At 40.8% G+C, this 19,151-nt stretch overlaps 1 protein-coding gene across 1 annotated transcript in view; it reads right to left on the bottom strand.

Annotated features, from left to right (window-relative positions):
* Positions 1–544: 544 nt before the first annotated feature.
* Positions 545–19,151, bottom strand: part of PARL (presenilin associated rhomboid like) — a 32,928-nt gene continuing 14,321 nt past the window's right edge. Inside the window, exons 5-10 of the mRNA XM_037154847.2 lie at positions 10,703–10,798; positions 9,525–9,674; positions 7,946–8,016; positions 4,170–4,271; positions 3,935–4,032; positions 545–871 (exon numbers count right to left, since the gene is read on the bottom strand). Coding sequence (XP_037010742.1) covers positions 760–871; positions 3,935–4,032; positions 4,170–4,271; positions 7,946–8,016; positions 9,525–9,674; positions 10,703–10,798 — 629 coding nt within the window. The 3' untranslated portion in view covers positions 545–759. The remainder of the gene's footprint in view (positions 872–3,934; positions 4,033–4,169; positions 4,272–7,945; positions 8,017–9,524; positions 9,675–10,702; positions 10,799–19,151) is intronic.

Here is a 19,151-nt window from a genome sequence, read left to right as displayed (position 1 = left end):
TTTGCAATCACGAGGGCAAGTTATTCCCACGAAAGTGAGGCGACTATGGGGGCCGGTGTCTGCCGCGTCGGTAAGATGTTTCAGCTCAAAGAACGTTCGTTTTCAAGTGAATGTTCGAGTGAGACGCAGTTAGACTCGGATTCATCCGAGTTTATCCGAGATACTTCCTGTAGTCTTAATTAAGCTACAATTTTAACCTAGAAAGCAAAAACCTAAAAAACTTTTTTTATGTCACTTGTTGCCAGGAAACATTACCTTTCTTGAGAACATTTAGAAAATACCGCAGCTGTTGTTTCAGACCATGTCAGAGAGAAGACACTCTTAACTTCTGTCAGTCAACCCAGCAAAGGAGTGGCAGGTAAAAGTGAGTGCTCAGCAGAAGTTCGAGGAGGCCAATGTGCAGAAACCTGGGAGCCATTCCAGGTTCCCCTCCAAGCTTCCATCATGTCTGTCCCTGCGCCCCTGCCGGGCTCACGGCTCCAGCCACGTCACATGTAACGAGATTCCAGGGCGGCATCAGTGTTCTTCAAAAAGACACACGCCATCTGTTTACAAACTAGAGATACAAACCTTTATTTTGCAACTGTCATAGTTCACTTTCTAATAAGACATGTACTGAGGACACAGTTTAAAATACTGGGAAAGCTGCACATGCCGGGCCTTCCCGGCAGGGGCAGAGACGAGGGCACTCCGGAGCTGATGGGTTCCTGGGGCTTCTGGGCCATGGGCTGGGGGCGTCAGTATCATCCAACCGCAGTTTTACTTTGAGCCGCCTCCTTTTTTGGGGCTGTTAGTCCTCATTTCATGCCAAATTTTCACTAGAGGCTCCCTGTTCTTCCATATGAGTTCATGACCATAAGTAATATACCATCTGGGAAAAGAAAAACAAAGCAGGCCCGACATTCAAATAGTGTGACATACGAATGGTAAGTACAATGATATCAAATTGACATTTAAAAATTAATGCCAATTAATGTTTAGGTCATTTACTACCTGGCTTATTAAAATAGCTGATTGATTGATTTGCTATAAATCTATGCATTACCTTTAATATAGAGAGTATGGAAAGGGTCTAGGCAGGGCAAGACCACTTGTGACTGATCTGCACAGTCTAAGCACTTCCTTCACGCACACACTGCTGGGTTCACCACAGCCCCGCAAGTCAAGCCCCTTCTCTTACAGACACGAGGGAACCACGTCTGAGAGAAGGTAATCTGCCCAAGATGCTAATAGCAGGTCAGACTGAGTCTCAACCTGGTAAGAAAAGGCACAAGTAAGAGTTTACTAATGATGGCTAGTTTAAATGCTTTTCATCATTTTCCTCCTGGCTACACAAAGGGTCATCTGCTGATCCAAAGTCTGCCCACCTTTTAAATTACAGTTCCAATCCCCACTCTCCTGTTAAAAAATGCCTAAAAGGAGCCTGAAGCAATGAACTGAGGAAGTGGAAGTGCGGAGAGTTTTAGTCTTAATTTGCTCACGCTGCACAGCTAGGAATCACCAGAACACAAACGTGACTCTGAGCCTGTGCTCTAACCGCTGTGCGGCACAAGGGAGCACCTGCTGTAAGCTGAAGAGCACAGAGTGAGTGACAGATGAGAAAGACCTGCTTTTGAGAAGTTGAGCAGTCTAGGTTCTGCAAGACCAGGCACTCTACCAAAAGGCAGCACAGGCTGCATGAGCCTCTTGTCCTGGGGGAGAAGCTTGGAGGGCTTCCTGGAGGAGGTGGGGTTGACCTGAAATGGCTGTCCTGAAACCTTTATTTCTGCCCTGGTATCCCCAGATTTCTTGTCCCGAGGCAAAGACCACGCTTTGTTCATCTTTGCATCTCTCAGACACCTGACTGGAAAATGCTCCTTTTGCTTTAGATTGGTACCAAAGTAGCAGTTTAAGGTTTTACTGCTTTTAAATGTCATGAGCATTTTTTTCATTATAAGGTGACTGAATTGTACCTAAATCTTAATATGCACTCAAAATAAAATCTGATCATAAAAATAATCACCATTAAAATTTCAAAAGGTTAAGAAAATCAGTAAAGTTACAGAAAAAGATATTTAAAAAACATGCAAATTAATAGGCATATAACAGATTTCTTTTGGACTTAGAATCAAATTCTGTGGTGAACTCGGAACAAGAGAACAAGTACCACTCTAAGATTCAAATGCAATTATAAAACTCTTGCAAGAAATGAATCACTTGTCAGACACTCTCCATTAGTAGTGTTCTTCCCCAAATTTTTTAACCTACTTATTTTAAGCAAAAAGTCAAATACTTTAATCTTACAGGTACACCGTTCTGATTATACATGTAAATTAAAATGTAATTGGTTATTTGGCTAAGTTCAAATTAAGAAAACACTTCAAAATAATTTAGCCTCACAGTCTGGTGCTCAGTCTAAAACTCTAGGTCTGCAATGACTTTGCGATCTCAGGCAAATCCCCTTCTCTGAGCAGTTTCTGTTCTGTAAAATGGAATGCCTCACAGGACTTTCAGAGTACTACTTGTTACACTCAGTCCTTAGCTCAGGCATACAGCAAATATTCAATGTTAGCTATTACTGCTGCAACAGTACAAGGTTAAGGCCACAAAATTTGGCGAGGGACACGAAGTCGAAGTCAAGGAAATGCACAGGAGGACGCGAATGGACTTTCGCCATTGTAAAGATTTTGAAACCTGGATTAAAGATGAGTTCTGGATGACTGAGATAGAGTAAATGAAAGAAGTTGAAATTAGAAACACAAAGAGAAAGGATTCCTCTGCCTTTCAAGATCCTGGACTTTAAAATGCTTTTGATCCAATTATTTTCAGAATGGTAAAAGGCCATCTAATTATAGTTCAGAAGAATAAAAACCTGCTGGGGAGAAGATCCTTTAAGTATACACAGAAAGATCCAGATAAATTTAGAGTTCATAAAACAGAACCTTTTTTCATACGTCTTTATGTTTCTCACACTGTAATATCAGGTCAGTTTCTACTATTTATAATGTGCTGCTGTTAAAGCTAGAACTCGCATATGCTATTCTTTAATCATCACTGAAAATTAAAAATGGCATTTAATTCTATCGCCTACTGAGCAAAACTCCTCCACTTAGATTTTCCTACTTAAAAAAAAAATTAACACTTAAGTTTTCTTTAAATTAAAACTTATTGTCATGAAACAAAGTAAAAGCCAAGTGAGGGCAAAAGGCAACATTCCCACAAGGACAGCGCGTCTGCTGCGGGGCCTCTGCGGTCAGAGGGCCTGGGGAGTGCGCAGTGCTGTTTCTGGCAAACATCCCCCGTCTGAAGCACAAGTGAAAGGTCTTGTGGCCTCAATGCACCTGTCCTCAACCTGGCATGACAGGGCTTTGAAGGTGGGTTAAAATCTCCGCTCTGCTACTCAGGAGCTGTGTGACCCGAGGAAGAGCACCTCTGAGCCCACCAATGCAATGGAGGCAGTGACAGTGTAACGTAAGCTCGGTGCCCGCCGACAGGCGCTCAGTGAGTGAGCACCGTTGGTTTACGACGCCTGGCCTGTCACTCAGCATCAGGCACACAGTCCCTGCAGGCAGAGCACAGCCCTGTGCACTCAGTGTGCTCACTAGCGCCTGTGCGGTGGAGGTCAGGGTCGGCTTTGGGCAGGGGAGAGGAAGCCTGAGACTGGGGAAGGGAGAAGACAGCTCACGCTGGGGTCTGGGATTCATGACAGGTCAGAAGTCAGGGTGACCCAAGGTTAAAAGTAGGGTCTCTCTCTACAAATGACTGAGGTGGGTGGGGGGCTGATATTCTCATGTCCCACCTCACATGGTGAACTGGGCAAGACCAAAGCAAACCCTGTTATGGGTTCCCCACCCTCCCAACCCCTCCTGCCCCTGCCTCACTCCACCTTCCTTAGGGGTGGGAGAGGAAGATGCCCTGAAAAAGCCACACAGCAATCAATCACACTCAAACTTACATGCCAAAGAGAGCTCCCCCAAGATGTGCTGCATGATCGAAAAACTTCCATCCCAGGACCATTCCTGCTGTGTCCATGGCAATAATGGCTTTTAGGGCCTGCAAGCCACAAAAGAGAACATAACTGATACAACTTTGACTCCTACAGCACGGCCACTTCTAATTTAAGGGCAAGAATACAGTCAATATAAAAATATCACCACTGTCCCCGCACTTCACTTCATGAAAACACTCACATTCCCTGCCGTGAACGTGAACATCGGGAGGAAGATGATGGCGAGCCTCCCTTCCGGGACCTTGGTGCAGACAGCTGCGAGCACAGTCATGATGGCACCTGACTGCAAATGAGCACACACGGAAACATGAAACTCTCAACACGCAACTGCTCAGTGACCACAACATCTAAAGGAGCAATACTTTCCCAGGAAGTTAGTCAGCCACACGTTTCTAGGTGAGCAAAAAGCTCACAAGCTTTCAGTTACTAATGCACAAAATACTGGGCAGAGGGGTTCCCAGTCCATCACATAATAACCGCCTGGTAAGGATTTAACTGCAGGTGATAGGAAGTGTAACAACCAGTATGTGAGTGCTGAATGAACTCCAGGGACTGTGTTAAACATGTCAACTGCTTCGTTTCATTTAATAGCTAAAAAAGAACTTCTCAAACTTCAACAACAAAGCCCCCCAACCAGAGAGAGCATGAACTGCCCAAAGAAACTCACGTGTGGAATTTCTTTTAAGTAGACTTCAATAAGTGATGTATATACACTGCAGTATCTAGAGCAGCCACTAAAAAAGTGGTACAAGGAGATACACTCCAAAACACTACAGACAAATCAAAATGGAATTCCAAGTGAATATGCTGTAGTGACCATTTTATTTTACTTGAAACCTTGTAAAGAAGAGACTAAAGAGCACTGGCTGGTGTGCTTCAGTGGAGTGAGTGCCAGCCTGTGAACCCAAAAGTTCCTAGTTCTATTCCCAGCCAGGGCACAAGCAGGTTTGCAGGCCAGGCCCTGGCTGGGGGCCTGTGAGAGGCAACTGACTGATGATGTTTCTCTCATATATCAGTGGTTCTCTCCCTCTCTTGCTCCCTTCCTTCCCCTCTCTAAAAATAACTGAATGGATGAATGAATGAAGAGATTAACGACATTTTCCTGAGCAAGAGAATTCACATTCTGTTCAGGTTAGGTCAGTGATAGTTAAATCAATGAAATTACCATCAACAGATTATCATAATGTCAGAAAGCAAATTTGGCCTATGATAAATTTATAACTTCAAGTGAAAAAAATTTCTGTAACATTTTAATACTGTCTGTGACAACAAACATTTGACTGACCTTTACCATCTCAAGATGAAGAATTATGTCTTGCAGAAAACAAACTTTTGAAAAGCAGATTAGAGAAAAGCTTCCTGCCAATAACTAGTAAGAAACTCAATTTTTAAATGAGGTTCAGAATATGCATAGCTCTAACTAAACAAAACCCTTAGCAAAATCCAGTGCCCTTAAACAAATTCTTGCTTTCTAGTGCCAATATGGCAACTGACAACTATTCTTTAAGTCTCCTTCATCATTTAACAAAGGATTATGATGAAGGTAATGAGACTATTATTTCATATTTTCTAATACTATTTTATGATTTGTACTCCCCTCTTCCCGGATTTCTCATCAAAAATACATTATACCTGGTGACTTAGTTTACTTGAATTTTAACCAACGATGAATGAAAGTGTTTGGGGATAACACTGTCCTGCCATGGCTCTACAGGATTTTGATGACCAGGAACCACAGCACTTCCACATCTCTTACTACATGCTCCTCACTATGCTAAGCATGCTAAACACCCTTGTGTTACACATCGGAAATAGGTGTGCTATTCCCATTTTGTATGGGGAGACTGGGGTTCAGGGAGGTTAAGTAATGTGTCCTAGAAACCACAGATAAGTGGGAGAGCTGGGATTCACACCCAGTCTAATTCTAATACTATGCCGCTATACTCCATTCTGAGGAACACAGAAATCAGGATTATTTTACAGAAGCACTCTTTACCAAAATTGAACCTTTTTTGAGTTGCTTTAAATATTAACTTTCCTATTTGCATTTAAGTACATTAGTATTTAAACATGTACATAATGAAAGTGTAGTCTTTAGAGACTATTATGTAAATATTTACATGTGCCTAGAAATCTGCTATGAAACTGTCTGAATAGGTAGTACCAGATTCAAATCTATAATCAGAACTTTCCCCTGCTAGATTAGGCTTTCTGTTTTATAGGGATCAGATACCCACTGTTCTGACTAATCTTTTTAAAAACTATTTTAAATTAAAAAACAAAACATTTTAGCCCTGGCTGGTATGGGTCAGTGGACAGTGGCAGCCTGTGGACCCAAAGGTTGGCAGTTTGATTCCTGGTCAGGACACACGCCTGAGTGGTAGGCCAGGACCCCAGAAGGGGGTGTGCAAGAGGCAACAGATCCGTATCTCTTGTTTCTCTCCCTACCCCTCTCTAAAAATAAATAAAAATTTTAAAAGATTTTATTTATTTATTTTTAGAGGGGAAGGGAAGGAGAGGAGACAAACATTAATATATAGTTGTCTCTTGTGCGTTCCCTGCTGGGACCTGGCCTGCAACCCAGGCATGTGCCCTGACTGGGAATCGAACTGGGATCCTCTGGTTCGCAGGCCCATGCTCAATCTACTGAGTTACACCAGCCAGGGCTAAAAATAAATAAATCTTTAAAACTTTTTAAAAAATTATAGTTGGCACACAACATCATATTAAGTTCCAGGAAGACAACGCAGTGATTCAACACTTATGCACCTTATGAAGTGGTCACCACGGTAAGTCGAGGAGCCGCCGGTCCCTGTAGGCAGTTATATGAATGACTGTACTCCGTGTACTGTCCATTCTATCCCTGTGACTGACCTGGTCACTGGAGGCTCGTACTTCTTCATCCCATTCCCTCTTTTCAGCCACCCCTCAACCTCACCCCGCCTTTGGCAACGATCAGTTTGTTCTCTACACCTATCAGTTTGTTTCTTGTGTTCTTTGTTGTTTTGTCTTGTTTTTTAAATTCTGCATACAAAAGAAATTATATGGTATTTGTCTTTCTCTGTTCAACTTAGTTCACTTGGCATAATACTGTATAGATCCAACCATGTTACTGCAAAAGACAAGAATTCATTCTTTTTTTTTAAATTTTATTTATTTATTTTAGAGGGGGGGACAGAGGAAGAAAGAGAGGGAAAGAAACAATGTGTGGTTGCCTCCTACATGGCCCCCAACCCAGGCATGTACCCTCACTAGGAATCGAACCAGCGACACTTTGGTTCACAGCCCGTGCTTAATCCACTGAGCTATACCAGCCAGGGCAAGAATTCATTCTTTCTAATGGCTAATGTTCCACTGTGATTTTGTGTGTGCGTGATATATATAAATACATACATATATAAATTTTAAAATATTTACAATAAAAATAATAAAATTTATTTATTTTTAAAAAGGATTTTAATTATTTACTTTTAGAGGGGAAGGAAGAGAGAAGAAGGAGAGAAAGAAACATCAATGTGTGGTTGCCTCTTGTGCACCCCCTACTGGGGATCTGGCCCGCAACCCAGGCATGTGCCCTGATAAGGAATCAAACCAGCAACCTTTCAATTCACAGGCCAGTGCTCAATCCACTGAGCCACACAAGCCAGGGCTTGACTACTCTTGATATGTACTGTTCCAGTAAGCATATATAAATGGTCAATAGTTAAAAGCTATAACCTCAAATTTGCAAGGCTTTACAAATGTATACATTCTAACTTAGACATAGACTAGTTAATAGAATCGTTGTGATATTACTTTCCTGGCTTTGGTGATTATACGATTCTTCTGTCGTTAACAGTAGCGTGAAGTGTACACAGAAATTCTTTGTACTAAAATTCTGTCACCTTTTTGTAACTCCAGAATTATTTCAAAATGAAATTAAAACTTAATAAAAAAAATTTAATTAGAAATACTTACTGCTCCAAGTGATGGTCCATATCTTCCTGTGGCAACTTTACACACATAACTGACAAAATTGGAAATAACACCTGAGAAATGAGTCACAGTTCAGTAATTTTATCGAGGCATTAAAATGGTTTCCGTATCTCATCTCCACCCCAGAGACTAACGTGCCAGGTGTCTACTGGCGTCACTGCAAGGTGCAGGCACAAACTTATCCTGCAACTCTATCGCTGCAGATATCTGACAGGGAAAGAAAAGCCTGACCCGCTGCACAAGCTGCTGAGTGACACAGGGTCTTCTAGACTGCCCTCAGTTACCATTTTCCTCACCTACACCATGAAGACACCAGCTTCCAAAACCAGCAACTACCCAGGAACTCTCAGGGATGAATTCCAAACACTAAATCCGAATCTCTGGAGTGGGACCAGGGAGTCCATATTTTACATGGCTTGCCTAATCACTCTGCTGTGGATTTAGATTAGATGATCCTTTACAGGTCCCTTTCACTCCAATATCATCTGAGCCAAACACTGTTATTTACCAAACAACTTCCTATAGAGCAGTAATTAATGTCAACTACAACAGGCTCTTTGTACCTGCAACACAACTAGTGCTTGGGGAAAGAACTACACAATTAATCTTACTGGCCAGAGAAACTGCTCAGTTTCTAGATTTAAGGGACTGGATGAACTTGAGTATTTAATTAACACTGATTAGGTACTAACTCTGGGCCTTGTGGTAGATGCTTCTATTTAATCCTGTCTATGACCCTGTGTCATGAGAGAGTATCATTATCCTCAGAAAGGTGTACACTCTTTTCTGCAACAAGACACAGCTGGTAGAAAATGTATGTGAACCTAGGTCTTCCATGTCTAAGCTCAATGCTTTTTTCACTACAGAATAACTGTCAGATATACTGTTTTCAATGAAGGGATTTTAGAAACAAATTTTTATACTTCATGGCTTTAATTAAGTACATTTTGCAAAAAGAGAGAAAAATGAAATGTACCCGACCAAGTGTCAATTCAGTAGCATCTGGGAACCTGGAATCCTGTACAACTATTTCCTGGCTGGAATAAGAAAATGCCATGTCCAGGACCACCACTGGAGGGCTCCACACTAACACACAGGCTTGCATGAATAAACTCATTCTTGACAGTCTTACTGGAGAGCTCAGATCTAAAGTTTTCTGGAAACTGAACACACTGTGGGAAATGAGCTTAAGATTCAGATGACTGAGACAGCTGGGAAGTCTGGGAATTCCTTATCTGTAAAACAGGGAGCCTGAGGCTAAAGAAACCAAGACCTAGTGACATCACAATGACATGTTTAAGTTCAGCACTAAACCTTAACTCCTGTCTACCTGGCTAATTTAAAACTAAACAGTAGTTACATAATTTGAGTAAGAGGAAACCTGCAAAATGAGAAGCAGGGAAGACAACAGCCCTAGCCATCTGTGGCACCTTCTCTACACCCAATCTGAGAAATGAACTCGCACTGAGCACTTCCTATTTCATATGTAGGATGTGGCCATGCCCTTCTCCAGACAGGTGAGTGCCAATACTCCGAAAGGCCCAAGAACAAAGCTCATTACCTGCAGACAAGTACACTGCCATGAACTGCTCCTGACCCAGAATGTTTACTATGCTGGAGGAGAAGCTCCACAAAACATACATATTTGCGGCCATGTGAAACAAGGAGAAATGGCTGAATGTGGACAGCAACATTGGAGAACAAAGGACCTCTACGAGAGAAAGAAAAACAGTCTGATAATTCTGGAACACAAAGCCAGTAAAAGCTCTCAGTTCAGTTTTTCCATTATTATTGTGAAATCAAACATAGGAAACAAAACAGAGCCAGTTAAAAGGTTAAATAAGTTGGTTTACGAAAGCATTTTTCAAAGTGGTAAAAATATATCTTAAATCTCTTTTCTACTTATTAAGCAACCAATAAAAATTTTCAGTTCAATTAAAACAACTTGTCCTTACAGTAAAAGTTGGTTAGAAGGAAGAATTAGAGTGCCCTGGCTGGTGTGGCTCAATGAATTGAGTGCTGGACTGTGAACTGAAAGGCTGCCAGTTCAATTCCCAGTCAGAGCACGTGTCTGGTGTGTAGGCAAGGTCCCCATTTGGGGGCCTGCAAGAGGTGTAACTCATCGATGTATCTCTCAACATTGATGTTTCTTTCCCTCCCTTCTCCTAAAAATAAATAAGTAAAATCTTAAACAAAAAGATTTTCATTTATTTTTAGAGAGGGAAAGGGAAGGAGAAAGACAGGGAAAAAAAATCAGTGTGTGGTTGCCTCTCACACACCCCCTAATGGGGACCTAGCCTGAAACCCAGGCATGTGCCCTAGACTAGGAAATGAACCAGGGACCCTTTGGTTTGCAGGCTGGTATTCACTCCAGTGAGCTATACCAGCCAGGGCAAATAAACCAAAATATTTTAAAATAAAAAAATGAATTAGTAAACAATTTTAATTATAGACATGAGGTTGTACATAACAGTCTTCTCGAGGAGTAAATTTGTAGTGATCACAAATCATAGGTCATTAAATAATATTTAGATATCAGAATGTGCAAGGTACATTGTAGGTACCTGGGACATAGTAGTAAGAGAGTTGAGGTCCCTATTCTCAAAGAGATTACAGTCTATCCTCTGATTTTGTTTATAACTGATAACAAGAACTCATCCTTTTTATAGTATCTCAATTAACATAGAGCATATTTTCAGATTACCTCTATCTCAAAATAAAATCACACATTAGACTTACTTGAGGCTGGATTGGATGTAAAATATCTGATCATTGTCCGCTGTAGAGAAGGTACTCTCCATAAACAGAACACAAAAACATTTGCAGCTATGATACCTACAAAATAAATATTTATAATTTAGGGAGGTTAAAAATAAGAGCAAAGAAAGTCTGATTAAAAGTCCACCTGAATAAGATTTTCTACCACAATTATCTAAGAGTTTTATATACTTGGGGAGAAAAGGTGGGCTAAGGAAAGTAAGAGAAAGCAGTGTTTCGAAGTACCAAAACTGACATGGGTTGGTAAAGTCAGAGAATTCCTAAAAGACTGCAAATGTGATAGGAGCTAACTTCCTTCACTCAGATCCAGAGTTTATTTCTTCACAACAGTCCACTCTTCTAAAAAATCAATCATCAGATCTATAATTATTGTTTGAAAATGGCTGAGTCACAGACAGAAATAATGTACAGACTAGGTCCTTTGGCCAAGAGGAGAAGAGCTATATAATATCACTTCCTTTTCTACAAGGAATGGTATGCTTCTTAAATTTATGGACAGCTTATGAAACATCTATAATTATCTGTGTAGATGAAGGTCCACATGTTTGATAAAAATACTTATTAGCTAAGAATTTAGTAATAATCTGGAAGAATTTTGTAACTGCTTTTGAAAACATATTTACTTAGGGGAGTTGGGTGACTTTCATTTTTCTGTAAGAACTGATGCTACTAGAACTACCACTCAACTAACTGAGTAGGTTTATTCAATGATAAAGTTAACTGTTTAATCACAAAACTGTTATTCTTGAAAACTACAAACTTTTAAAAGTACATTAATTTTATGTACCAAAACTCCTCGCACACGGTAGGCGCTCACCTACTTGAGTTAAAGGAGTTTAAACATTTACTCATTCTTTTGGACACAATGGGCAACTAGCTCCGGTAATACCTGCACTGCTGACAAGGACTGACTCCAGCATCTGGCTCAGAGGATGTATTTTAGAGGATATTCATTGTACAATGCCTGCCAGCTGCTACATCTTGGAGTTACCTCTGGCTTCCATATTGCTTTTTCACTAAGGCTCCCAGCTATCCCCTGGCATCCCTAGTCTCTCCAGTGTTTGTTCTCCTGCTTGAGAGGTAGGCAGGAAGGGAAGCTACCACTGTCATAGATTTTAAGGTATTTGTCCTACTTAACATCTGAAATCAGGATGCATCTTGTAATTGGTGATATATCATAGATGAACTGGAAGCATTTTTTTTTCTTTCTCCAAAGTAAATGGTGTTTTACTGCCTTTCACTGAATCGATTCTATCAATTTTATCAGTCTTACTAGTGGGGACTGTGACAGATGTTATACCATCTTCGGTCAGAGAGACAGTATTTATGAAAGGATGAGGAAAAGGAGTCCTCACCAAGGCAAGTATAAGCACTGTGTGCGCCTCCTAATGAGGAGCCCTGAACTCTGGGCGGGGGCAGATGAGCAGAGGAAGGGCAGAACCACCTCAGAGAGAGGAAGAGACTCCTAACTAAAGGAAATAAGCAATGATTAGTGTGGTACTTTACCTGGGGTTTTTAGTTTCTTTGGGGAGAGTCAAACTTCTTTACTACCAAGAGAACTCTCTTAGGTCCAGGTTGTTGTACATAGTGATTGAGACATCTCAGGGTAAAAAAGACCTGAGAATTATTTGACCTAGGTTTCATAATCAGAAAAATAGTCAGAGCTCTGCAGTTTGCTCCAATTGTGATTCAATACAAAGAGAGCAAGACAGGGTCCCTAAAATCTGCCTGCCAGGATGAAAAATGGCAACTGTTCTGCCTACTCTGCCAGTTCCACGGGCTACTGCCTAAGACAGGTGGCATACCAAACACACGTCTGGAAATCACAACCACCACAGCACTGTAGAGAATCAGAGAGCATCTCTGGCTGAAGAAACTACAACTAGAGGAAAGACATGAAAAATGGAAACATAACCAAATATATCAAGGTCAATAGTAGCCAAAAAGTTAACAATGCTAAGTTTTCAACTCAAATACAGGCAATCTTTCTGTTCAATTATGACAGAACATGGCATTGCTACACACACACCGTAGCCCAAACCCCTCACTTCACAGACAGGTGGTCTATGATTAGGCACCCATCAGTAAACTACTGAACAAACATACCCAAGCTACATATACAAACCACTATTATTTAAAAAGAAATGAGAAAAGTAGCAAGGATTTTCTTCCTTGCACATCCAATTATAGAAAACTGTGGCTCTAAGAGGTACAAGTTTTCAAAGAGCCGAATTCAGTGGCCAAGCCAGAATTCCTAAAGTATATATTACACATGGGTAGCCAAGAGAATTTCTTTTGACCCTGGTCACTCTAAAACTTCAAACACCAGACAAAGGGCTCCTTATCTGGGAGACAGCACAGGCCGTCTGCCTATAGTAGGTGAAGAAAAGAGGATGTACAGCAATCCTAGGCCTAGGAGGCAGCACAAAGGTACGGTGGGAAAAGGAGTCCAGTAGAACTGACTCTGTCCTCCTTACACTATAACCTGCGCAACAGGCCCAACCTCTCAGCCTCAGTTTTCCATTCCATAAAATGGAGGCAATAAAATCTACCTTAAAGAGTTGAATGATATAGTTGTCACACAGTGACAACCCAATAAATAAAAAATATGGTAGGAAGGGAAAAATATGGTGGCCTTTTCAGGTCTGAATCCTAGGTATGTTGCTTAGTAGCTTTGTAGCATATGGCATTTCATCCCATTCACTTCAGTTTCCTCATTAATCAACGGATAATACTCCTACACTTCACAAATGTTGTAGTGAGGAGTAAGATACTACATACACCTCATGTGCAAATGCTCAAAGAGTTAACAGTTTCACCCTGGCTGGTGTAGCTCAGTGGACTGAACGTGGACTGTAAACCAAAGGGTCACTGGTTTGATTCCCAGTCATGGCACATGTCTGGGTTGCAGGCCAAGTCCCCAACTGGGGGCATGTGAGAGGCAACCACACACTGATGTTTCTCTTCCTCTCTTTCTCCCATCCTTTCCCTCTCTCAAAAAAAAAAAAAAAAAGAGACAGAAAGTAACAGTTTCTTCCCCTTCCTTCCCTTTTGAGTAATAGAATTGCTAAAGATCTCTGCTTGTATCTTCCTATAGAAGAGTGTTGCTTGCCTCCTCTGACTCAGTAACTTCCTGGATAAGCTTGGTATTATTGATTTGGGAAGGCTGCAGCTGCCTAAGCACCTACCTTTACCAAAAGTGATGCATTAGATCACATCAGTAAAAATAATGAAGGACCTCCAAAAAATAATTCATAAAAACAATGAAAAATTGACCAGAACTATTGGAATCTACTTTTTCAGAATTCTAGAAACTAGCCAAAGGCTTACAACAATCCAGTATTTAAGAAAATTAGCAGAATCCTAAGAAAGAAAAAGAATAATAGCAGAATCCGGATTAAGAACAGTAAACCTGAGGCATTTTAATAGCCCTAGACCCACACCCCACTTTTCAGCTCTAAGTTATCCTTGAAAACAATCCACTTTTCCAATGCAGCAGCCTGGCAACCATGAGAGGTAGGAGTGGACATTCCCAAAGAATTCTGATCTATCCGATAATAGTTCCCTGGAAGACCCCACCCACCTGCAAGGCAACTGTGTATATTTGATCTGACTGGTGACTCTAGTGCAAAATCCCTTTTCCGAGTGTACATTTGTCAAATACAATTACAAGCCAGTGGTTTAAGTTTGCAGCTGCCTCAGGTGGGGAATAATATTTGGGGCAAACAAGAGACTTAACAAGGCCATGATCTCTTCCCTGTTCTCTGTGTGCATGTGTTGCTGTTGTTGTTTCCAGCTGGAACTACAGTGGCTGTGCAGATGGCGTCTACCAGCTATTTGGATGGTCTTCCAAGAATCACATGTCCAAACCACCTAGATGTGACTTTAGTGTAAAACTTAAGAGCTGGTGATATGATATGTCCTGAATATGGCCTGGTTGTAGGTGACTGGGTTATTGATGTGTGATCTGAATGGGGAACTTTCAGCAGTGATAAAACAACAAAATACCCATATCAAGTTGGAGATTCTCAGAATTCTCTTTTGGGTAATGGAGATTTTGTCTACTATGACAAGCAAAGGTTTAGGAGCTGCAAGTTCTGATAAAGATGGCTTTTTTTTTTTTTTTTTTTTAAACCACTCAGACTGCATTCTCTCCCTCTTACTCTTCCGGGGGAAGAGAAACTTTGGCAATTCTAAGTGCCAAAATTGGAGAACAATGAACAGTTATGATTGAGCAATAATTGAATGCATTCAAGAAAATTACTGCCATAGCAGACAGAACCAACCTCCCTAGAAATACAGTTAATTGCATAAATAATTTACTCAAGCAAGTGTATGAACAGAAGGGCCTGAAGGGAAGAGCTAATGATGCCATAGCTTCTGCATGTCTCTATTGCCTGTAGAGAAGAAGGAGTTCCTAGGACATTTAAAGAAATATGTGCTGTATTATTAATTTCTATGAAATAAATTGGTCTAAGTTTTTTATTTATTTTGAAAGCTTTAGAAACCAGTGTAGATTTGATTACAACTGGAGTCTTCATATCTAGGTTTTATTCCAAGCTTGTCTTGCTAAACAATTGCAGATAGCAACTACATATACAGCCTACAAAGCTATAGAATTGGACTTTGTTCCTGGAAGGAGTCCAATATCTGTGGTGGCAGCAGCCATTTACTTTGCCTGTTGTACAAAACCTATATAAAGTACTGGACTAGGCTTTAATAAGGAAAGACAGACGATACGGTATGCATTACAAGGCAATATATTAATTGCTCGGCATTATGTATTTCTTCATAATAAGACACATAAAACCAGTTTCCAATTGTGATTTTATTAACTAAGACTGACTGGAATGTCATGCCTGAAGGAAGTATGCCTGGACTGTGGCTATTACCAGAAAGTCTTGAGGAACAGAAATTGACTTTTGAAACCAATAAAAGCCCACTGGAGAAACGACCTGGTACCGTGTTTTGTCTTGTGCCTCATAGTAGTCTTTCCAAATAAGGAGTGAAAGCAGTCTTTTGCTTTCCTGAAAATGGCAAGGAGTCTCAAAACACAATGGGAACCTCAAGGAATGTAGGTACTGCAGGCAAAGCCTGGTTTCTGGGCCTTGAGGGTTCACTGAAAGCTCAATCTAAAGGTTCCTTGTTTAAGTTCCAGCAAAGCAGTTTTAAAAAGCCCATATAGCTCTGGCTGGTGTAGTTCAGTGGATTGAGCACAGGCCTGTAAACCAAAGGATCACAGTTTGATACCCAGTCAGGGCACATGCTTGGGTTGTAGGCCAGTTCCCAGCAGGGGACGCATGACAGGCAACCACATATTGATGTTTCTCTCCCTCTCCTTTCCTTTCCCTCTAAAGATAAATAAATAAAATCTTTTTTTTTTAAAAAAGATTTATTTATTTATTTATCTTTAGAGGGGAAGGGAAGGAGAGGGGGAGAGAAATATCCATGTATGGTTGCCTCTCGTGCATCCCCTGCTGGAAACTGGCCTGCAACCCAGGCATGTGCCCTGACTGGGAATTGAACCGCAATACTCTGGTTTGCAGGCCCATGCTCAATCCACTGAGCTACACCAGCCAGGGCAATAAAATCTTTTTTAAAAAAAGCCCATATAATCGATTGCTATTCCTGTTGTATTTATGCAAATAATCAGGCCACATTGAAACTAGACTTAATACAGTAAATAAATTGGTCTTAATTTGGCTCTTTAAGAAAATGAGGATAATTTTAGGGAAAAAATTATGTTTCAATAAAATCTACTATACATAATTATGGAAAGCAGACTAACTCAGTGAATTGGCCATAAAATTTTATTTCTCTTCTATGAATTAGATTGGATCCTGAATTTCTCCAGTTTTCTTTCAAACTAATGTTTCATTTTTCTTTCATCCTTTAATTTGGAATTATTAAGAACTACTAATGCAGTGTCAACCATACAGAATTTACCTGAGCATCTAATACCACCAGAGGCATTTGAACTACATTTAAAAACAATCTATCAAATTGTCACTGCTTAATTTCATTCTAGCAAAAGCCTTGCATTTGGTAGTCTTCTCATCTGACACTCTTGCAGACTCAGAAACTGGTTTATAGTTTGCTGTGTTCATTAACCTTTGTATTCTTTCTGTTTTCATAGAATGTATACTGTGACCTTGTTTACCTGGTTTCTCTGTCAAATTCTTGGGGGTTATCTGGTTAGATTCTGCAGAAGCAACACCTTACTCCAATTGGCAGGAATGCTAATCACTGAGAAGAACTCCTCAGACTGTTGGGTCTGCGGAGTTCTCAACCATGGCCTTGCCAACCTGCCAGGGAGGATCCATTCACAATCAGACATGCTGGGACTGGCTGCAAGGCTGGAAAGCTTCTATCCCCCTCTTCAGACACATAAAAAGATGTTTTCCATCATAAAAGACCAGGCTAACCACAGCAAACCATAGCTCATGTGCAGTTGGGATGGCATGGGGTGGCTATCAACATTAAAGGTAGAAGTGTGGCAGCACATACCCATATGTATTAAACGCAGAAATGAGACTGCAAAATGAAGCTGTGCAACTCACAGGATGAATGCCAGCAACCTGTGCAAAAATATTACAGTGCTGACCGCTACAGGCTATTGGTGGCATTCCCTCCTCCCAGGTCTCATTGTTTTTTTCTTTTTTTTAAAGCTTATTATTTTTTATTTCATTATGCTTTCCATGTAATTTAACATGCCAAATAAAGCTGCTTTCACATATTTTTCTTTTGCCCCCCAATAAACACTCTTACTCCTCCCTCCAGGGTACACACCTAACACTGTACCTCTAACTTCCTCCTCCTCCTTTGTCCCATTGTCAATCCTAATGTTCTGCTAAGAGGAAGTGGATGAACACCAGAGGCAAAGATCTCCCAGCACTGGAGACTTACTACAAAGAAGAACAAAGTTGTTCAGGATCTTGTCTTATATATGACTGAAGAAGGAGAGGAAATCCTCTGGAAAGATTCTTACCTCTCACGTCCCTGGGAAAGAAAGATGGTCTAGAACATGACAATAAGTAAGGGTACACATCTCACCCTAAATTTAGATGGCAGTTGCAGGAGACAGAATTAGTGCATAAGGAAATCAGGTAAGTTTAAGTCTTTTATCTTAAAACAAACTGAATCATGTAAATACAAACTTCCAAGAATGCTTCTAACTGGGATTTTATTCTTTTTAATATTTTATTTACTTATTTTTTTTAAAACTATATATTTATTTATTTTTAGAGAGAGGGGAAGGGAAGGAGAATGATTAGGAGAAAGAAGAAAGAGAAACATCAATGTGTGATTGCCTCTCATGTGTCCACTACTGGGGACCTGGTCTGCAACCCAGGCATGTGCCCTGACTGGGAATCGAACCAGCGACCCTTTGCTTCACAGGCCCGTGCTCAATCCACTGAGCTACACCAGCCAGGGCGTTCATTGGTTTTCTTATTGCACTTATAGTCTTAGTGTACAGCCTCTACTGTGTCTGTAATATATAAATAAAATGTGCCAATGCTCTTACCACCCAGGCCCTGTCCAAAAAAACAGACACAAAAATTATAAAATGAAAAAACAATGATGGGGTGGAGTGTGGGGTAGCTCAAGACATGACTCCTTCCACCACCCATGATAAAGGTGACCAGAGTGCCCCTGGCTAGAAGCAACGTGTACCATTTTGGAAATGGATTGTAACTCCCTCTTTATCCCATTTTGCATGGCTTCTGCCCTGTGACTGCTTCTTAACCTTCTCTTGCTGTGTGTACACACTGAGGTAGTCACATCTAAGACCTATGCCTCCTTTGTCTGGAACCCCTTAAAACAAGTCTCGGACACAGGGCTATTTTTTTTTAAAGGAAAATAATATTAGGCAAGGATATGAAGAACTGGAACTACTGTATATTGATGATGGGAATGTAAAATGGTGCAGTCACGGTGAAAAACAGTTTGGCAGCCCTGGCTGGTGTAGCTCAGTGGACTGAGTGCGGGCCTGCGAACCAGAGGATTGCGGTTCGATTCCCAGTCATGACACATGCCTGGGTTGCATGCCAGTTCCCAGCAGGGTATGTACAAGAAGCAACCATACATTGACATTTCTCTCCCTCTCTCCTTCCCTTCCCCTCTAAAGATTAAAAAAAAAAAAGTTTGGCAGCTCCTCAAAAAGTTAAACATAGAATTATCATGTGATCCAGCAATTCTACTTCTAAATATACACCTCCAAGAACTGAAGGCGGGGACTCAAAACTGAGACTTGTACCCAAATATTCATAGTATCATTCACAATGGCCAAAATGTGGAAACAACTCAAAAACCCATCAACTGAATAACAGAGAAAGAAATGTGATATATCCTACAATGGAACACTATCTGGCCATAAAGGAATTAAGTACTGGCACGTGCTACAACATGG

Source organism: Artibeus jamaicensis, unplaced genomic scaffold (assembly GCF_021234435.1).
Source record: "Artibeus jamaicensis isolate MK-2021 breed Jamaican fruit bat unplaced genomic scaffold, CSHL_Jam_final scaffold_474, whole genome shotgun sequence".
Classification (NCBI taxonomy): Eukaryota; Metazoa; Chordata; class Mammalia; order Chiroptera; family Phyllostomidae; genus Artibeus; species Artibeus jamaicensis.
The sequence above is the reverse complement of the archived record's forward strand: the minus strand, read 5'-3'. Positions and strand labels throughout refer to the sequence as shown.